A 13447-nucleotide genomic window follows, 5' to 3' on the forward strand; every position below is an offset into this window, starting at 1 on the left:
TTTTTTTTTTTTTTAATCTTTTTTCTTTTAAATTGTGGTAAAATATACATAACATAAAGCTTACCCTTTAAAAAATTTTTTTTGGCCGGGCGTGGTGGCTCACGCCTGTAATCCCAGCACTTTAGAAGGCTGAGACGGGCGGATCACGAGGTCAGGAGATTGAGACCATCCTGGCTAACATGGTGAAACCCCGTCTCTACTAAAAAATAGAAAAAATTAGCCGGGCATGGTGGTGGGCGCCTGTAGTCCCAGCTATTCCAGAGGCTGAGGCAGGAGAATGGCGTGAACCCGGGAGGCGGAGCTTGCAGTGAGCCGAGATTGTGCCACTGCACTCCAGCCTGGGCGACAGAGCAAAACTCTGTCTCAAAAAAACAAAACAAAACAAAACAAAACAAAAACCCCCAGCAAAACAGCAAATAGAACAAAACCCGAAAAAAGTGCAAAACTAATTCCCTGTAAAATTCTGAGTTCTGAACATATAAATAAATATGTATAATTGAGACAGGGTCTCATTCTGTTACCCAGGCTGGAGTGCAGTGGCATGATCTCAGCTCACTGCAGCCTCAACATTCTGAGCTCAAGTGATTCTCCTGCCTCAGCCTCTCGAGTAGCAGGGACTACAGGCATGTGCCACCATGCTAATTAAAAAAATTTGGGGGCGGGGGTCGGGCGCGGTGGCTCACGCCTATAATCCCAGCACTTTGGGAGGCTGGGGCAGGCGGATCACTTGAGCTCAGGAGTTCGAGACCAGCCTGGCTAACATTGTGAAACCCTGTCTCTACCAAAAACACAAAAAATTAGCTGGGCATAGTGGCAGGCGCCTGTAATCCCAGCTACTTGGGAGGCTGAGGCGGGAGAATTGCTTGAACCTGGGAGGCAGAGGTTGTGGTGAGCCAAGATGACACCACTGCACTCCAGCATGGGTGACAGTGAGAATCTGTCTCAAAAAAAAAAAAAAAAAAAAAAAAAATTCTGAAAGCAGAATTTTTTTTTGTAGAGACGAGGTCTTACTACGTTGCCCAGACCGGTCTCAAACTCCTGTGCCCAAGCATTCCTCCTACCTCGACCTCTCAAAGTGCTGGGATTACAGGCATGAGCCACTGCGCCCAGTCAGGACATTTTAAAATCAGAACAGAATGATACGATTCCACAGAAGATAGTGTTGGGAGTTGGTGTCTGAGCGGCGCAGATGAGTGACAGAATCACAGCACACATGACACTGCAGCTGTGACCGGTGTCAACTACCACCCAAAACAAATCTGGTGAACAGACATCGGAATTAAAATAAGTCAAAAATTTTAATGGGAAAATCTGTGCCAAGTCCTAGAACAGACAATTCATAGCGTTACCATAAAATTACTATCAAAAAAACAAACTGAGGTGGGAGAATGAGTAGCGTTTCAGGCCATCTCGAGTCCCAGCAGACACATGAGCCAGCGCCATGGGCCCGGCTGAGGAGGGGCTCATGGGCACCACTACCCATCTGGGTTTTCTGAGGTCATTGGCGGCACGTTCAATAACAACGCAGGGGCTGGCTACACATGGCAGCTCACGCGGTGCTCTTTCCTGCTTATCCCCAAAACTTAATTAGACACACTGGAGTTGATGCTGCCAGGGTCTCCAGCAGGTGACGCAGTTGCAGGTCGGGGGGTGGCACCCTGCCAGCTACCCTGGGTCTGAAACGACAGAGATCGAGCATCAGAGGGGTGGCCGTGAGGCTGGTGACTACCCAGCTCTCGTGCCGCAGGTGGAGCCTCCAGGGGTCCCTGGGGAAGCTTGGAAAAGATCCACAGATGACCTCCAACCCAGTGGAGGAGGGAAGGGATGGAGGGGTCAGCCCTGGGTCACAGCTGGCCTTGCCACCTGATATGGGACATGGACGAGCTTCCGTGGCAGGAAAACTGGCCTCTAGTGGCTTCCCTGGGGCTTGGGCAAAGGACTGACTGGCATCAGGTATAGCAAGGGCTCCTGCCCGGCGAGGGGCAGGGAGACAAGGTCAGGCCTGGAGCCCACGGCGACACCTGGAGTGTCATGGTGAGACTTGGTGGGAAAAAGGGGCTCTGAAACCTGGCCCAACACTGGTCTGACTGGGCAGCAAGGAGGACGGGAGGCATCCACTTGTCATGAGGGGTGGGGGCTCTGTCTGCAGTGCAGAGATGGCGTCAGGTCCAAGGGTGCTAAGACGTTTGTCCACAGGACCCACCCCCACTACAGTGGGCACCGTACAGGCTAAGGAAGTGGCTGGGACTGCTCTGCCCGTGAGTGTGGGAGCACCACCCGGGGGGCACTCTGCACTGGAGTAGACACTCTACACTCTGCTGGCGTGTAGTCAGGTCCCAGGGGTGCAAAGGGCAAGGTGAGGCCCCTCGTGTGTGTCCCTGGCTGGGGGCTGCATGGTGATGGGGGGCAGCTGCCACAGCAGGGCAGTGTGGGACATGAGCTTCCCAGGACCAGGCGGGACCCCACAGATGGCACAAGGGGCATCCATTCTCTGAGCCCCTGGGAGAGAGTGGTGAGTTGGGAGGGGCACCTGGCTCTGCAGGGCCCTGGCACACGCCGCACAGCCTTGCGCCTGTGCTGGGCATGTCACACCCGGGCCTCCGCAGTGTCTTCAAGACAGTCCCCACTTATGGCCTCCCCTGCCGCTGGGGTCAGGCCCCTGTGGCCACCAAGGGGGAGTGGGAGGCCATGGGGCCTGGGTGGGGTGGGTGTGTCAGCTGCCTCAGACCCCTGGCTCCTTTTCTTCACGGTCGCCAAAACAAATCCTCACTGTGGTCAAGCAGGGCGCCCTCAGTTCCCCATCAGAGCAGCAGGAGAGGAGGTGCTGGCACAAGACCTGCCTTCCCGGCCAAGCTGCGGCACTGAGGGCGCCAGGTCTGAGCCCAAGGGAAGGTCCTGTCTCTCCTCTGCTTGCTGCCTGCCCCTCCCTCTCGAGGGAAGGACACCATGTCCTTCCACACTCCTTTAGGAGGCGCCCTTCCCCTCCACAGCCACAGCCCTCATCTTGGGGCTCATTCCCACTGACTGTTCCCAGCGGCTGCAGTGGTGACAGGTGGCGGTGGCGGAGGGCGCAGTCATTACAGAGTGGGGCCCTGCAGAGCTGTGCCCCGGTGGTGGCCACACAGCATGGCCTGTGTGACTGCTGGGACCTTTGGGGGAGCTGCCCCAAGGCTGAGGGCTGACTGACAAGACGGCCTTTCTGAGGACCTGCCACCCACCTGGGCGCTGTGGGATGGTGCCTGAGACTCACCTGGGACTGCAGGCAGCCTCCCCCAGGAGGAGGCTGGAGAGAGGTCAGCGTCCGCAGGGTGAGGAAGGCCTCCCCAGCACTGGGCAGCGGGAAGGGTCCAGAGGAGCCTGGAAGAGGTGGGAGCTGGGGTGGGCACAGTTGTGGCACCTCCTCGGGTGGGACCTACCCAGCCCCTCAGCCGACAGGAGGCCTCGAATGTGGCTCCTGCTCCTCCTCAGCATCTGGCCTCTGCTCCTCAGCCCCCCATCCCAGGGAGGCCAGCAGGGTCCTCCCCACCACACTACTAATGTCCTTTCATGTCTTGTTTTTTTTTTTTTTTTTTTTTTTTGGAGACAGTCTTGCTCTATCACCCAGACTGGAGTGCAGTGGCATGATCTCGGCCCACTGCAACCTCTGCCTCCTGGGTTCAAGTGATTCTCCTGCCTCAGCCTCCCGAGCAGTTGGGACCACAGGCACTCGCCACCATGTCCTGCTAATTTTTTTTTTTTTTTTTGAGACGGAGTCTTGCTCTGTCACCCAGGCTTGAGTGCAGTGGCACAATCTTGGCTCACTGCAAGCTCTGCGTCCCAGGTTCACGTCATTCTCCTGCTTCAGCCTCCCAAGTAGCCGGGACTATAGGTGCCCGCCACCACCATGCCCAGATAATTTTTTGTATTTTTATTGGGGATGGGGTTTCACCATGTTAGCCAGGATGTCTCGATCTCCTGACCTCGTGATCCGCCCGCCTCAGCCTCCCAAAGTGCTGGGATTACAGGCGTGAACCACTGCACCCAGCCCATGCCTGGCTAATTTTTTTTTGTATTTTCAGTAGAGACAGGGTTTCACCATGTTGGCCAGGCTGGTCTTAAACTCCTGACCTCAGGTGATCCACTCACCTTGGCCTCCCAAAGTGCTGGGATTACAGGCGTGAGCCACCGTGCCCAGCCCTTTCATGTCTTTTCTTATCAGTATCACCATTCTGTCCCCAAAGCACAGGTATCTGTTAGTTGGGATCATGGCCAAGAGGAACAGAACTCTCACAGTTGAAACAGAGCAAAGAGTTACACAGAGTTGACCACTGGGGGAAGGGCGATATGGTCCCACTGCAGCCTCCCCAGATGCAGCTCAGTGGCCGTCCATGTGGGTACAGATGACTGTCCCTGGGCCAGCCTCACTCACCGGAGCTGGGTGTTGACAGGCAGCTGGCATGGTTCCCTGGGACCCCAACTTCGGTGGTATCTGCAGCTGTTTTACCCATGTAAATGGTAGCTTCTTCTTGAAACTTCCCCATGTTCTTTTTATACCGGATTCTTTTGTTGCCAAACCAGTTGGAGACCTGTGGACACACAGGAGTCACTGGAGGAGCTGACCTGGCAACTTCTGAGACACGACGCAGTCTGTGGGTTCCCTGCGGTGCCCATTGCTCCCACTGCCTTACAAAACAACACTGCACCCTGGGGCTGTGAAGAGACCCGGACTGAGAAGGTGGCGCCCGCTGGACCACGGACCCAGGGAGATGTCCACGTGGGTTGAGGACACCCTGGAGCTGGCATGTCTTAGAACTCTGCTGCCTAAAACCTGGTGTTGCTGGAACTTGGACCTGGGATGGGGCTGGAAGGAAAACAACACTGAGATGGACGGGGAGGGACAGCGCCTCTGGCTGCCATTGCAGCAAGGCAGCAGGTTACTTTCCGTGTTCGCTTCAGGAAAAGTGAGAGCCAGGGAGACCTGGGGATCCAGTAACTGTGATCGAATCCCAAACTTATCAAATGAAAACAAGGTGAACTCTGAAGGGGTAGTTGGAATGTACCAGGTGCTAGGCTAAGCACTCCTCATATATTCATATATTTTTCTTAATTTTAATTAAAAAATTGTTTCTTGGCCAGGTGTGGTGGCTCACGCCTATAATCCCAGCACTTTGGGAGGCTGAGGTGGGGGGATCATCTGAGGTCAGGAGTTTGAGACCAGCCTGGACAACATGGAGAAACTCCGTCTCTACTAATAATACAAATATTAGCTGGACCTGGTGGCGCACACCTGTAATCCCAGCTACTCAGGAGTCTGAGGCAGGAGAATCCCTTGAACCTGGGAGGCAGAGGTTGTAGTGAGCCAAGATCGCACCACTGCAATCTAACCTGGGCAACAGAGCGAGACTGTCTCAAAAAAAAAAAAAAAAAAGAATTTTTTTTTTAGAGATAGGGTCTCACTCTGTTGCCCAGGCTGGTCTCAAACTCCTGGGCTCTAGAGCTCCTCCCGCCCTGGCCTCCCAAAGTGCTGGGATTCCAGGCCCAGCCTCATATATCGTTCTGCCTCATCCTCATGAGGACCTGGGAGGCAGCTGTTATCGTCCCTGTTGTATGAAAGCAGAGGCAGGAGAAAAAGGAGCTGGTCCACCACCAAGGTGGAATCAGCCCAACTCTGACTGCAAACTGGCACTGGAGTCCCCCAGGGAGGGGCTTGTCACCTTTGGAGGCACTGCTGATGTTTGGGGTCTATCTGCTCTGTGGGGGCCGTCCTGGGCACTGCAGCGTGCTGAGCGGCATCCCTGGCCTCCACCCACTGGGTGCCAGGAGCACTTCCCTCCTCCAGTCGTGACAATAAAAATGTCCCCTGGGCAGATTCACATGGGTGAGCACCCCAAGGCTAGCGCCTTCCTACAGGCATGGAGACGTCCTCAGATGCCCACCCAGGGCCACATTTCAGTATCCTAAAGCAAGTAAAATAAACACATAGTGTAATAACAAGCAGAAATGAAACAGCCAAGGGACAGAGGAGGATTGTGGATAACCTTTGCTACTTCAAACATTTTTTTTTTTTTTTTTTGAGACGGAGTCTCGCTCTTTCGCTCAGGCTGGAGTGCAGCGGCACGATTCCAGCTCACTGCAACCTCTGCCTCCCAGGTTCAAGTTTTGCCTCAGCCTCCCCAGTAGCTGGGACTACAGGCACGCGCTACCAAGCCTGGCTAATTTTTGTACTTTTTTTTTTTTTTTTTTGGAGACAGAGTCTCACTCTGTTACCCAGGCTGGAGTGTGGAGTGCAGTGGCATGACCTTAACTCACTGCAACCTCTGCCTCCCAGGTTCAAGTGATTCTCCTGCCTCAGCCTCCTCAGTAGCTGGGATTACAGGCGTGTGCCACCAAGCCTGGCTAATTTTTGTATTTCCAGTAGGCACGGGGTTTCACCATGTTGGCCAGGCTGGTCTCGAACTCCTGACCTCAGGTGATTCGTCTGCCTTGGCCTCCAAAGTGCTGGGATTTCAGGCATGAGCCACCATGCCTGGCCAACATTTTTTTCTTTGGTGTACTTACATTATCCTTGCAATGTTAACTGTAAAAAGAAGGATCCCTGTCTGTGTGCTCTCTGTTCTAAAAATAGTGTCTGCCTACCCCTGGGGTGTGAGCAGCCTTCTCTGGATCCATATGGGAGGCCCCAGAGGCTCCATCCTGGTTGAAGCGGCCCTGGTTGTCCTCCAGACAATTGTTCCTTGGGGGCCAAATGTCTCACGCTTCTCCAAGGGCCTTGAAGACCCAGAGGTGTGGCCCCTTGTTCCAGCTCTGGCCTTTTTTCTGACACCACAGCAGATCCCAATGAGCAGAGTGAAATGTGGCTATGACCTCAGGATGTTTTGCTGCCTGCGTGACCCCGAGGGGTTCCAATTGCTCTCTGTCACAGAGACTTGACTGGACTTAGCCTGAATTGGGGCACAGCGTGATGGTGAAGAACTAGAAACTCAGCCCCTCCAGCTACAAAGTAGGGAGGGCTGTGGTGACATGCAGCAAGCCATGCTGTGGGTCAGCACCTGCCATTACTGCTGCCACAGAGGCTGTGGGGGTGTGCCTGTCCGGGTGGGAGGGCGGCACCCAGGCCCTGTTCCACACACTCATGCTGCCGCGGGGGTATGGCCTGGACCTGGCTTGCTGCTGTAGGCTGCCTGGACTTACTGTTCCCATGCTAAAACCTTCAGAAATGTTTCTTAGCCTCTTGGTCTTAGTGTCTCCCTCCTTCATCCCCAGTTCCACAGAGGACACTGGTGGCTGCCTACCAGGCTATAGAGTCAGGGAGTGTGAGCTTAGGGAGTTCATACTCCCTACCACATCACCTTAGGGACCTCACACTCCACAGCATCCCCCAGGGAACTCACACTCCACCTCAATTACCTCAGGGAGCTCACACTCCATCTGGATCCCTCAGGGAGCTCACACCCCCCTGTATCCCTCAGGGAGTTCACACTTCACCTCAATCCCCTCAGAGAGCTCACACTCCATCTGTAATCCCCAGGGAGCTCACACTCCATCTGTATCGCTCAGGGAGCTCACACCCCATCTGTATCCCTTAGGGAACTCATACCCTGTCTGTATCCCTCAGAGAGCTCACCTTCCATCTGTCTCCCTCAGGGAGCTCACACTCCATCTGTAACCCCCAGGGAGCTCACACTCCATCTGTATCCCTCAGGGAGCTCACACTCCATCTGTATCCCTCAAGGAGCTCACACTCCATCTGTAACCCCCAGGGAGCTCACACTCCATCTGTATCCCTCAGGGAGCTCACACCCCATCTATCCCTTAGGGAGCTCACACCCCATCTGTATCCCCCAGGCAGCTCACACTCCATCTGTATCCCTCAGGGAGTTCACACTCTGTAACCCTCAGGGAGCTCACACTCCACAGCATCACCTCTGGGACCTCGCATTCCATCTGCATCCCTCAAGAAGTTCCCAGGTCTCTCTGTGGGTGCACTTGCACCCCTGCCTCACAGATGAAGGGGGAGAGTGCTAGAGTCCCACATTTGTAATGCAGAGCCTGAATCTGAGCCAGTCTGGCTGACTCACAGTAGGGAGACTTGGCTCCTGTTCCACACTTTTTTTGTTTTTCAGAGATAGGGTCTTACTCTGTCATCCAGGGTAGAATGTAGTGACGCCATCATAGCTCACTGCAGCCTCACCCTCCTGGGCTCAAGTGATCCCCTTACCTCAGCATCCCAAGTTGCTGAGACCATAGGTACACATCACCAAGCCCAGCTAATTTTTTAAATTTTTTGTAGAGACAGTGTCTCACTATGTTGCCTAGGCTGGTCTTGAACTCCTGGACTCAAGCAACCCTCCTACCTCATCTTCCCAAAGCACTGGGATTCCAGCAGCCGTGCCTGGCCTCTGCACACATTTAGCGAACTTCCCTGGGTGTCCCCATGGGACCTAACCATCCACTCCTCCCAGGCGTGGGGAGGCATGGCAGGAGAGAACGTCACCTGGGAGACAGTGATGCCGCCCTTCCTGGCCAGCTCTTCTTTGGCTTCTTCACTGGGGTAAGGGTTGTTCAAATGCGAGTAAAAATACTCATTCAGCACTTCCGTCGCCTGCTTGCTGAAATTCCGCCGCTTGCGCCTGCAAAAACAGCCAGCCTTTGTCGGCGTTAATATGCTAGGACTCTAGTACCACCCCCACCTCTAGTTCTGAGTATGATTTTCCAGTAGTTCTGAAAACAGCAATCACTTGAGGTTAGGAGTTCGAGACCAGTCTGGTCAATATAGTGAAACCCCGTCTCTACTAAAAACACAAAAATTAGCTGGGCGTGGTGGCGGGTGCCTGTAATCCCAGCTACTCGGGAGGCTGAAGCAGGAGAATCGCTTGAACCCAAGAAGCGGAGCTTACAGTGAGCCGAGATCGTGCCACTGCACTCCAGCCTGGGCACCAGCGTGAGACTCAGTCTCAAATAAATAAATAAATAAAACCAAAACAAAATAAAAATAAATAAAAATGAAAACAGCAATACTTCGGGCCTTCCTCCCAAGACGCTGTGTGAGGCCTCCAACCGTGACTGCGGACACAGCCTCCAGGGCTGTCTTCAACCCAAGCCAGCACTACTTCCCTCCAGTCCCTCAGAGCCAGCGCTTGAGGTCTCGGGTGCATGCGGCCCTGACCTGGCATCAAGCAGCCGCGAGCGCAGGGTCATCACCGCCTCACAGGTGCTCTGCTTCAATTGCATCTGGATGGCGCTGAACTTGCCGTGAATGGCGCCGACCATGCGCTCAATCTCCTTAGGGGAGACGGGCCTCATCCTGCTCTGCTCCTGGAGGAGGTTGGTGACGTGTGTGGTGAACTCACGGCATGCCTGGGGTGGGAGCACAGACACGCCGGCCTGTGACTAGGCAGCAGGGTGGCACGGGGCAGCAGGTTCCACAGCGGAGCGGCCGCCTGCCACCCCCTGTGGCTCACACACCGGCGGGTGACTGTTAAGTAAATGGAAAGGGCTTTCAGTAAAAATCGGCCACCTCTGCAGTGACCAACTGCATGGACTCCCTGTTCTGCACCACGAAAGAAAGGTGGTTAGCGTTCCGTGTTTCGCTTTGACAAATGCGCATTCACATGACAGAAACTCTTCCATGCAGAAAGATCACCTGTTCATATTTCTCTAGCTCAGAGTGGTAAATCTGTCGGATCTGGGACAGCTTGGCCCTGTAGTCAGAGTGCTCAATGCTATTGTCATTTGGACAGCCACCTGGTGTTGCTGTGCTGGCCCCGGCCACCGCTCCTCCTCTTCCTCTCTTCTCGGGCCTGCACACGCCCTCGGCCAGCAGCATGTTATCCAGCCTCAGGAGCTGGGCGCCAGGGGGATCTTCGTCCTGAATGCCACGGATGCTCACCACTAGATAAGAGAGACGGGGACAAATCACAGTTCATTTTCTGGAGAGAAAACAAACCATGAGAACATGTGAGCACTGGCATTATGTCTGAAGATTTTTGCATAGAACCCTTCGGGAGAAAGGAATACTCCACTTTATCACCAAATTAGATGCTGGACACTGAGCACCCCGCTAAGACATGGGTTCAAGTGCCATCCTCAGAGTGCATTCTGGGGAGGAATGGGGAGAGACAGGTCGCAGTTTGGCGTGGCCCATGAGGGCAAACCTTGGCCACAGCTGTGTGCACGCAGCAGGGCCAGGCAGGCGCCTGTTGCTGGGGACACCTGAACCCCTGAACCGAGTCTCCAGAAGTGCTGGGGAAGAGGGGGCGCCCGAGATGCTGCACACTGATAAAGGTAAGTGGCAGGCTGGCACCGGCAGCGTGGCTGGCCTGGGCCCAGGACTGTGCAGTTGTAGGCCTCTTGTGGCTGGTGGGTGGGGGAGTGTGTGTTGGGCGGGGGTGCTGCTATAAAGCTAGAGAGGAAAAGCCTGATGAAGAAAGTGCCAGAAAAGATGAAATAACCCACTGAAAGATTTTAAGCAGAGAAACAAGATAATTACTGGACTCTACAATTTGGAAAAGCCATTCCAGCTCTGCAGAGAGGGGACCTGCACAGGAGCAGGGCTGGACTGCAGGGGAAGCAGTCAAGGGGCAGCCACCATCAAGGTATACACAGCTATGGGGTCTGCAGGTCAGCTACGGGGCAGTCAGAGAACCCCCAGGATTCAAGCCCTGAGACACAGGTGTCAGAGAAGAGTCCAGGGTCATTCCCAGATTCTGCCGTGGGCAGCACAGCCAATGGCGCCCCATTCTCCCAAGTAAAAAGCCTGGAGCTGCAGCTTTCGCAGGTGGGGCTGGGTGAAAAGGTGGCTTCAAGGCCAGGCACAGCGGCTCATGCCTGTAATCCTAGCACTTTGGGAACTGAGGTGGGCGGATCACTTGAGGTCAGGAGTTTGAGACCAGCGTGGCCAACATGGTGAAACCCTGTCTCTACTAAAAATACAAAAATTAGCCAAGCGTGGTGGTGCCTACCTGTAATATCAGCTACTTGGGAGGCTGAGGCAGGAGAATTGCTTGAACCCGGGAGGCAGAGGATGCAGTGAGCTGAGATCTTGCCACTGCACTCCGGCCTCGAGGACAGAGAGACCCGGTCCCAGGAAAAAAAAAAAAAAAAAAGTGCTATCTTAGAATCAGGCTTTTTTTTTTTTTTTTTTTTTTTTTTTTGACATGGAATCTCACTCTGTCACCCAGGCTGGAGTGCAATGGTGTGATCTCCACTCACTGCAACCTCCGCCTCCCAGGTTCAAGCGATTCTTCTGCCTCAGCCTCCCGAGTAGCTGGGACTACAGGTGTATGCCACCACGCCCAGCTAATTTTTGTATTTTTAGTAGAGACAAGGTTTCACTATGTTGGCCAGGCTGGTCTCGAACTCCTGACCTCATGATCCGCCTGCCTCGGCCTCCCAAAGTGCTGGGATTACAAGCGTGAGCCACTGCACCTGGCCTGTTTCTAAAATTTCTATCACCACGTCTATGAAAAATCATTACCAGGAATGAGGGCATCAGGATACATCCCCTTGGGAGGCTGAACTGTATCGGAGTGGATATTCCTCAAACTGCTTTTGTGAATATCACTCAAGCTTGGCTCTCTCTCTTCATAGACACCCTCCTCTGCTTCCATGTACTTATTTAAGCAGACACTTCAGGCTATACTTGGTGCTGGCTCCCTGCAGCCTGTGGCCACTGTGGCCCTTGGCCTCAGAGCTTCAGAAAATACCCCCTTCTCCCCGAGTGCCAGGCTGAACTGCAGGTTCCCGCCACCTCATACTCAAGGCCCCTCACCACCAGCTCACTCAGTCTCTTTGGGCTACACCGAGGCTCTTTCTGAAATGGCTAAAGGAAAAGTGTCCCTTTTATCGGCTGGCAGTCAGCCTTCCAGTTTGGAGGCCCAATTTCCGTCCCCCCCGCCTTTTTTTTTTTTTTTTTTTTTTTTAAGACAGAGTCGGCCGGGCGCGATGGCTCAAGCCTGTAATCCCAGCACTTTGGGAGGCCGAGACGGGCGGATCACGAGGTCAGGAGATCGAGACCATCCTGGCTAACACGGTGAAACCCCGTCTCTACTAAAACATACAAAAAAACTAGCCAGGCGAGGTGGTGGGCGCCTGTAGTCCCAGCTACTCGGGAGGCTGAGGCAGGAGAATGGCGTCAACCCGGGAGGCGGAGCTTGCAGTGAGCCGAGATCCGGCCACTGCACTCCAGCCTGGGCGACAAAGCGAGACTCCATCTCAAAAAAAAAAAGACAGAGTCGCTCTCTGTTGCCCAGGCTCGGGGGCAGTGGTGCGATCTCAGCTCACTGCAGTCTCCACCTCCTGGGCTCAAGCAATTCTCCTACCTCAGCCTCCCAAGTAGCTGGGATTACAAGCATGCACCACCACACCTGGCTAATTTTTGGGTTTTTTTGTTTTTTCTTTCAAGAGAATTAAATCGTTTATTGATTACAACTTTTATATTTTTAGTAGAGATGGGATTTCACCATGTTGAACAGGCTGGTCTCGAACTCTTGACTTCAGGTGATCTGCCCACCTCGGCCTCCCAAAGTGCTGGGATTACAGGCGTGAGCCCCCACGCCCAGCCTGGAGACCCAGTTTTCTAACAATCTTACTTCATCTTCAAGAAGCTCCACCATCTTGGCTAACACGGTGAAACCCCATCTCTACTAAAAATACAAAAAAAAATTAGCCAGGCGTGGTGGCGGGCACCTGTAGTCCCAGCTACTTGGGAAGCTGAGGCAGGAGAATGGCGTGAACCCGGAAGCGGAGCTTACAGTGAGCCAAGATTGCGTCACTGCACTCCAGCCTGGGCGACAGAGCGAGACTGTCTCAAAAAAAAAAAAAAAAAGCTCCAGCTGTCTGTTTTAGTTCCTCCCACCGCCAGCACCCATGAGCAAGGACAGCCCACTTGGAATGATGCTCATGGGGTGCTCTGCCCACAATCTGGGTCTTACAGATATGGGTGACAGTCACAGTAAGTGGACACCCTTGGAGAGCCAGGTAAAGGCTGCTCCCAGAATTAGCCTGTGTTTGCCTATACCTCGTAATGACGCTCCCCTCTCCTCCTAATCTCTCCTGGCTCAAAACAGACAATGGCTGTCCTCTCGGTGGTCCCTCTGTTTTCAAATCCTATTGATTCCGCCTCAACAATCAACTTTCCACTTACCCCTCCCTAGGCCCCTACTGTGCTAACCCTCTCCTGCCCTTTGTGACCTGCGGAGGAAAGTCTCTCCCCTCCCATCCCTCATGCACACCTGCAGGCCGACCCTCTTCAAACACACCATGCCGCTCTTTTGTTCAAAAGAAACCCAGTCTCTAACATTCTTCTGGACCTGCCTTTGGAACTGTTCCCTCGCGGAGCCTTGCATGGCCTCTGACAAGCACAGATGTCCCACATGCCCCTGAATCTTGTTCAGCAGCTCCCTCCTGAGCACCCGTGGAGGTCCCAGCCAGGCGTCATTCGTGGGCGGAGGATACACAGGACCCAGTC

At 54.0% G+C, this 13447-nt stretch overlaps 1 protein-coding gene across 5 annotated transcripts in view; it reads right to left on the bottom strand.

Annotated features, from left to right (window-relative positions):
• Nucleotides 1-1279: 1279 nt before the first annotated feature.
• Nucleotides 1280-13447, bottom strand: part of LOC105494716 (PBX homeobox 4) — a 63280-nt gene continuing 51112 nt past the window's right edge. For all 5 annotated transcript variants that reach the window (XM_071086993.1, XM_011763846.3, XM_071086992.1 and 2 more), the window contains 6 exons: nucleotides 9623-9870; nucleotides 9146-9336; nucleotides 8474-8609; nucleotides 4409-4565; nucleotides 3251-3357; nucleotides 1280-1676 (listed from right to left, as the gene is read on the bottom strand). In XM_071086993.1, coding sequence (XP_070943094.1) covers nucleotides 1584-1676; nucleotides 3251-3357; nucleotides 4409-4565; nucleotides 8474-8609; nucleotides 9146-9336; nucleotides 9623-9870 — 932 coding nt within the window. In that variant the 3' untranslated portion in view covers nucleotides 1280-1583. The remainder of the gene's footprint in view (nucleotides 1677-3250; nucleotides 3358-4408; nucleotides 4566-8473; nucleotides 8610-9145; nucleotides 9337-9622; nucleotides 9871-13447) is intronic.

Source organism: Macaca nemestrina, chromosome 20, assembly GCF_043159975.1.
Source record: "Macaca nemestrina isolate mMacNem1 chromosome 20, mMacNem.hap1, whole genome shotgun sequence".
Taxonomy (NCBI): domain Eukaryota; kingdom Metazoa; phylum Chordata; class Mammalia; order Primates; family Cercopithecidae; genus Macaca; species Macaca nemestrina.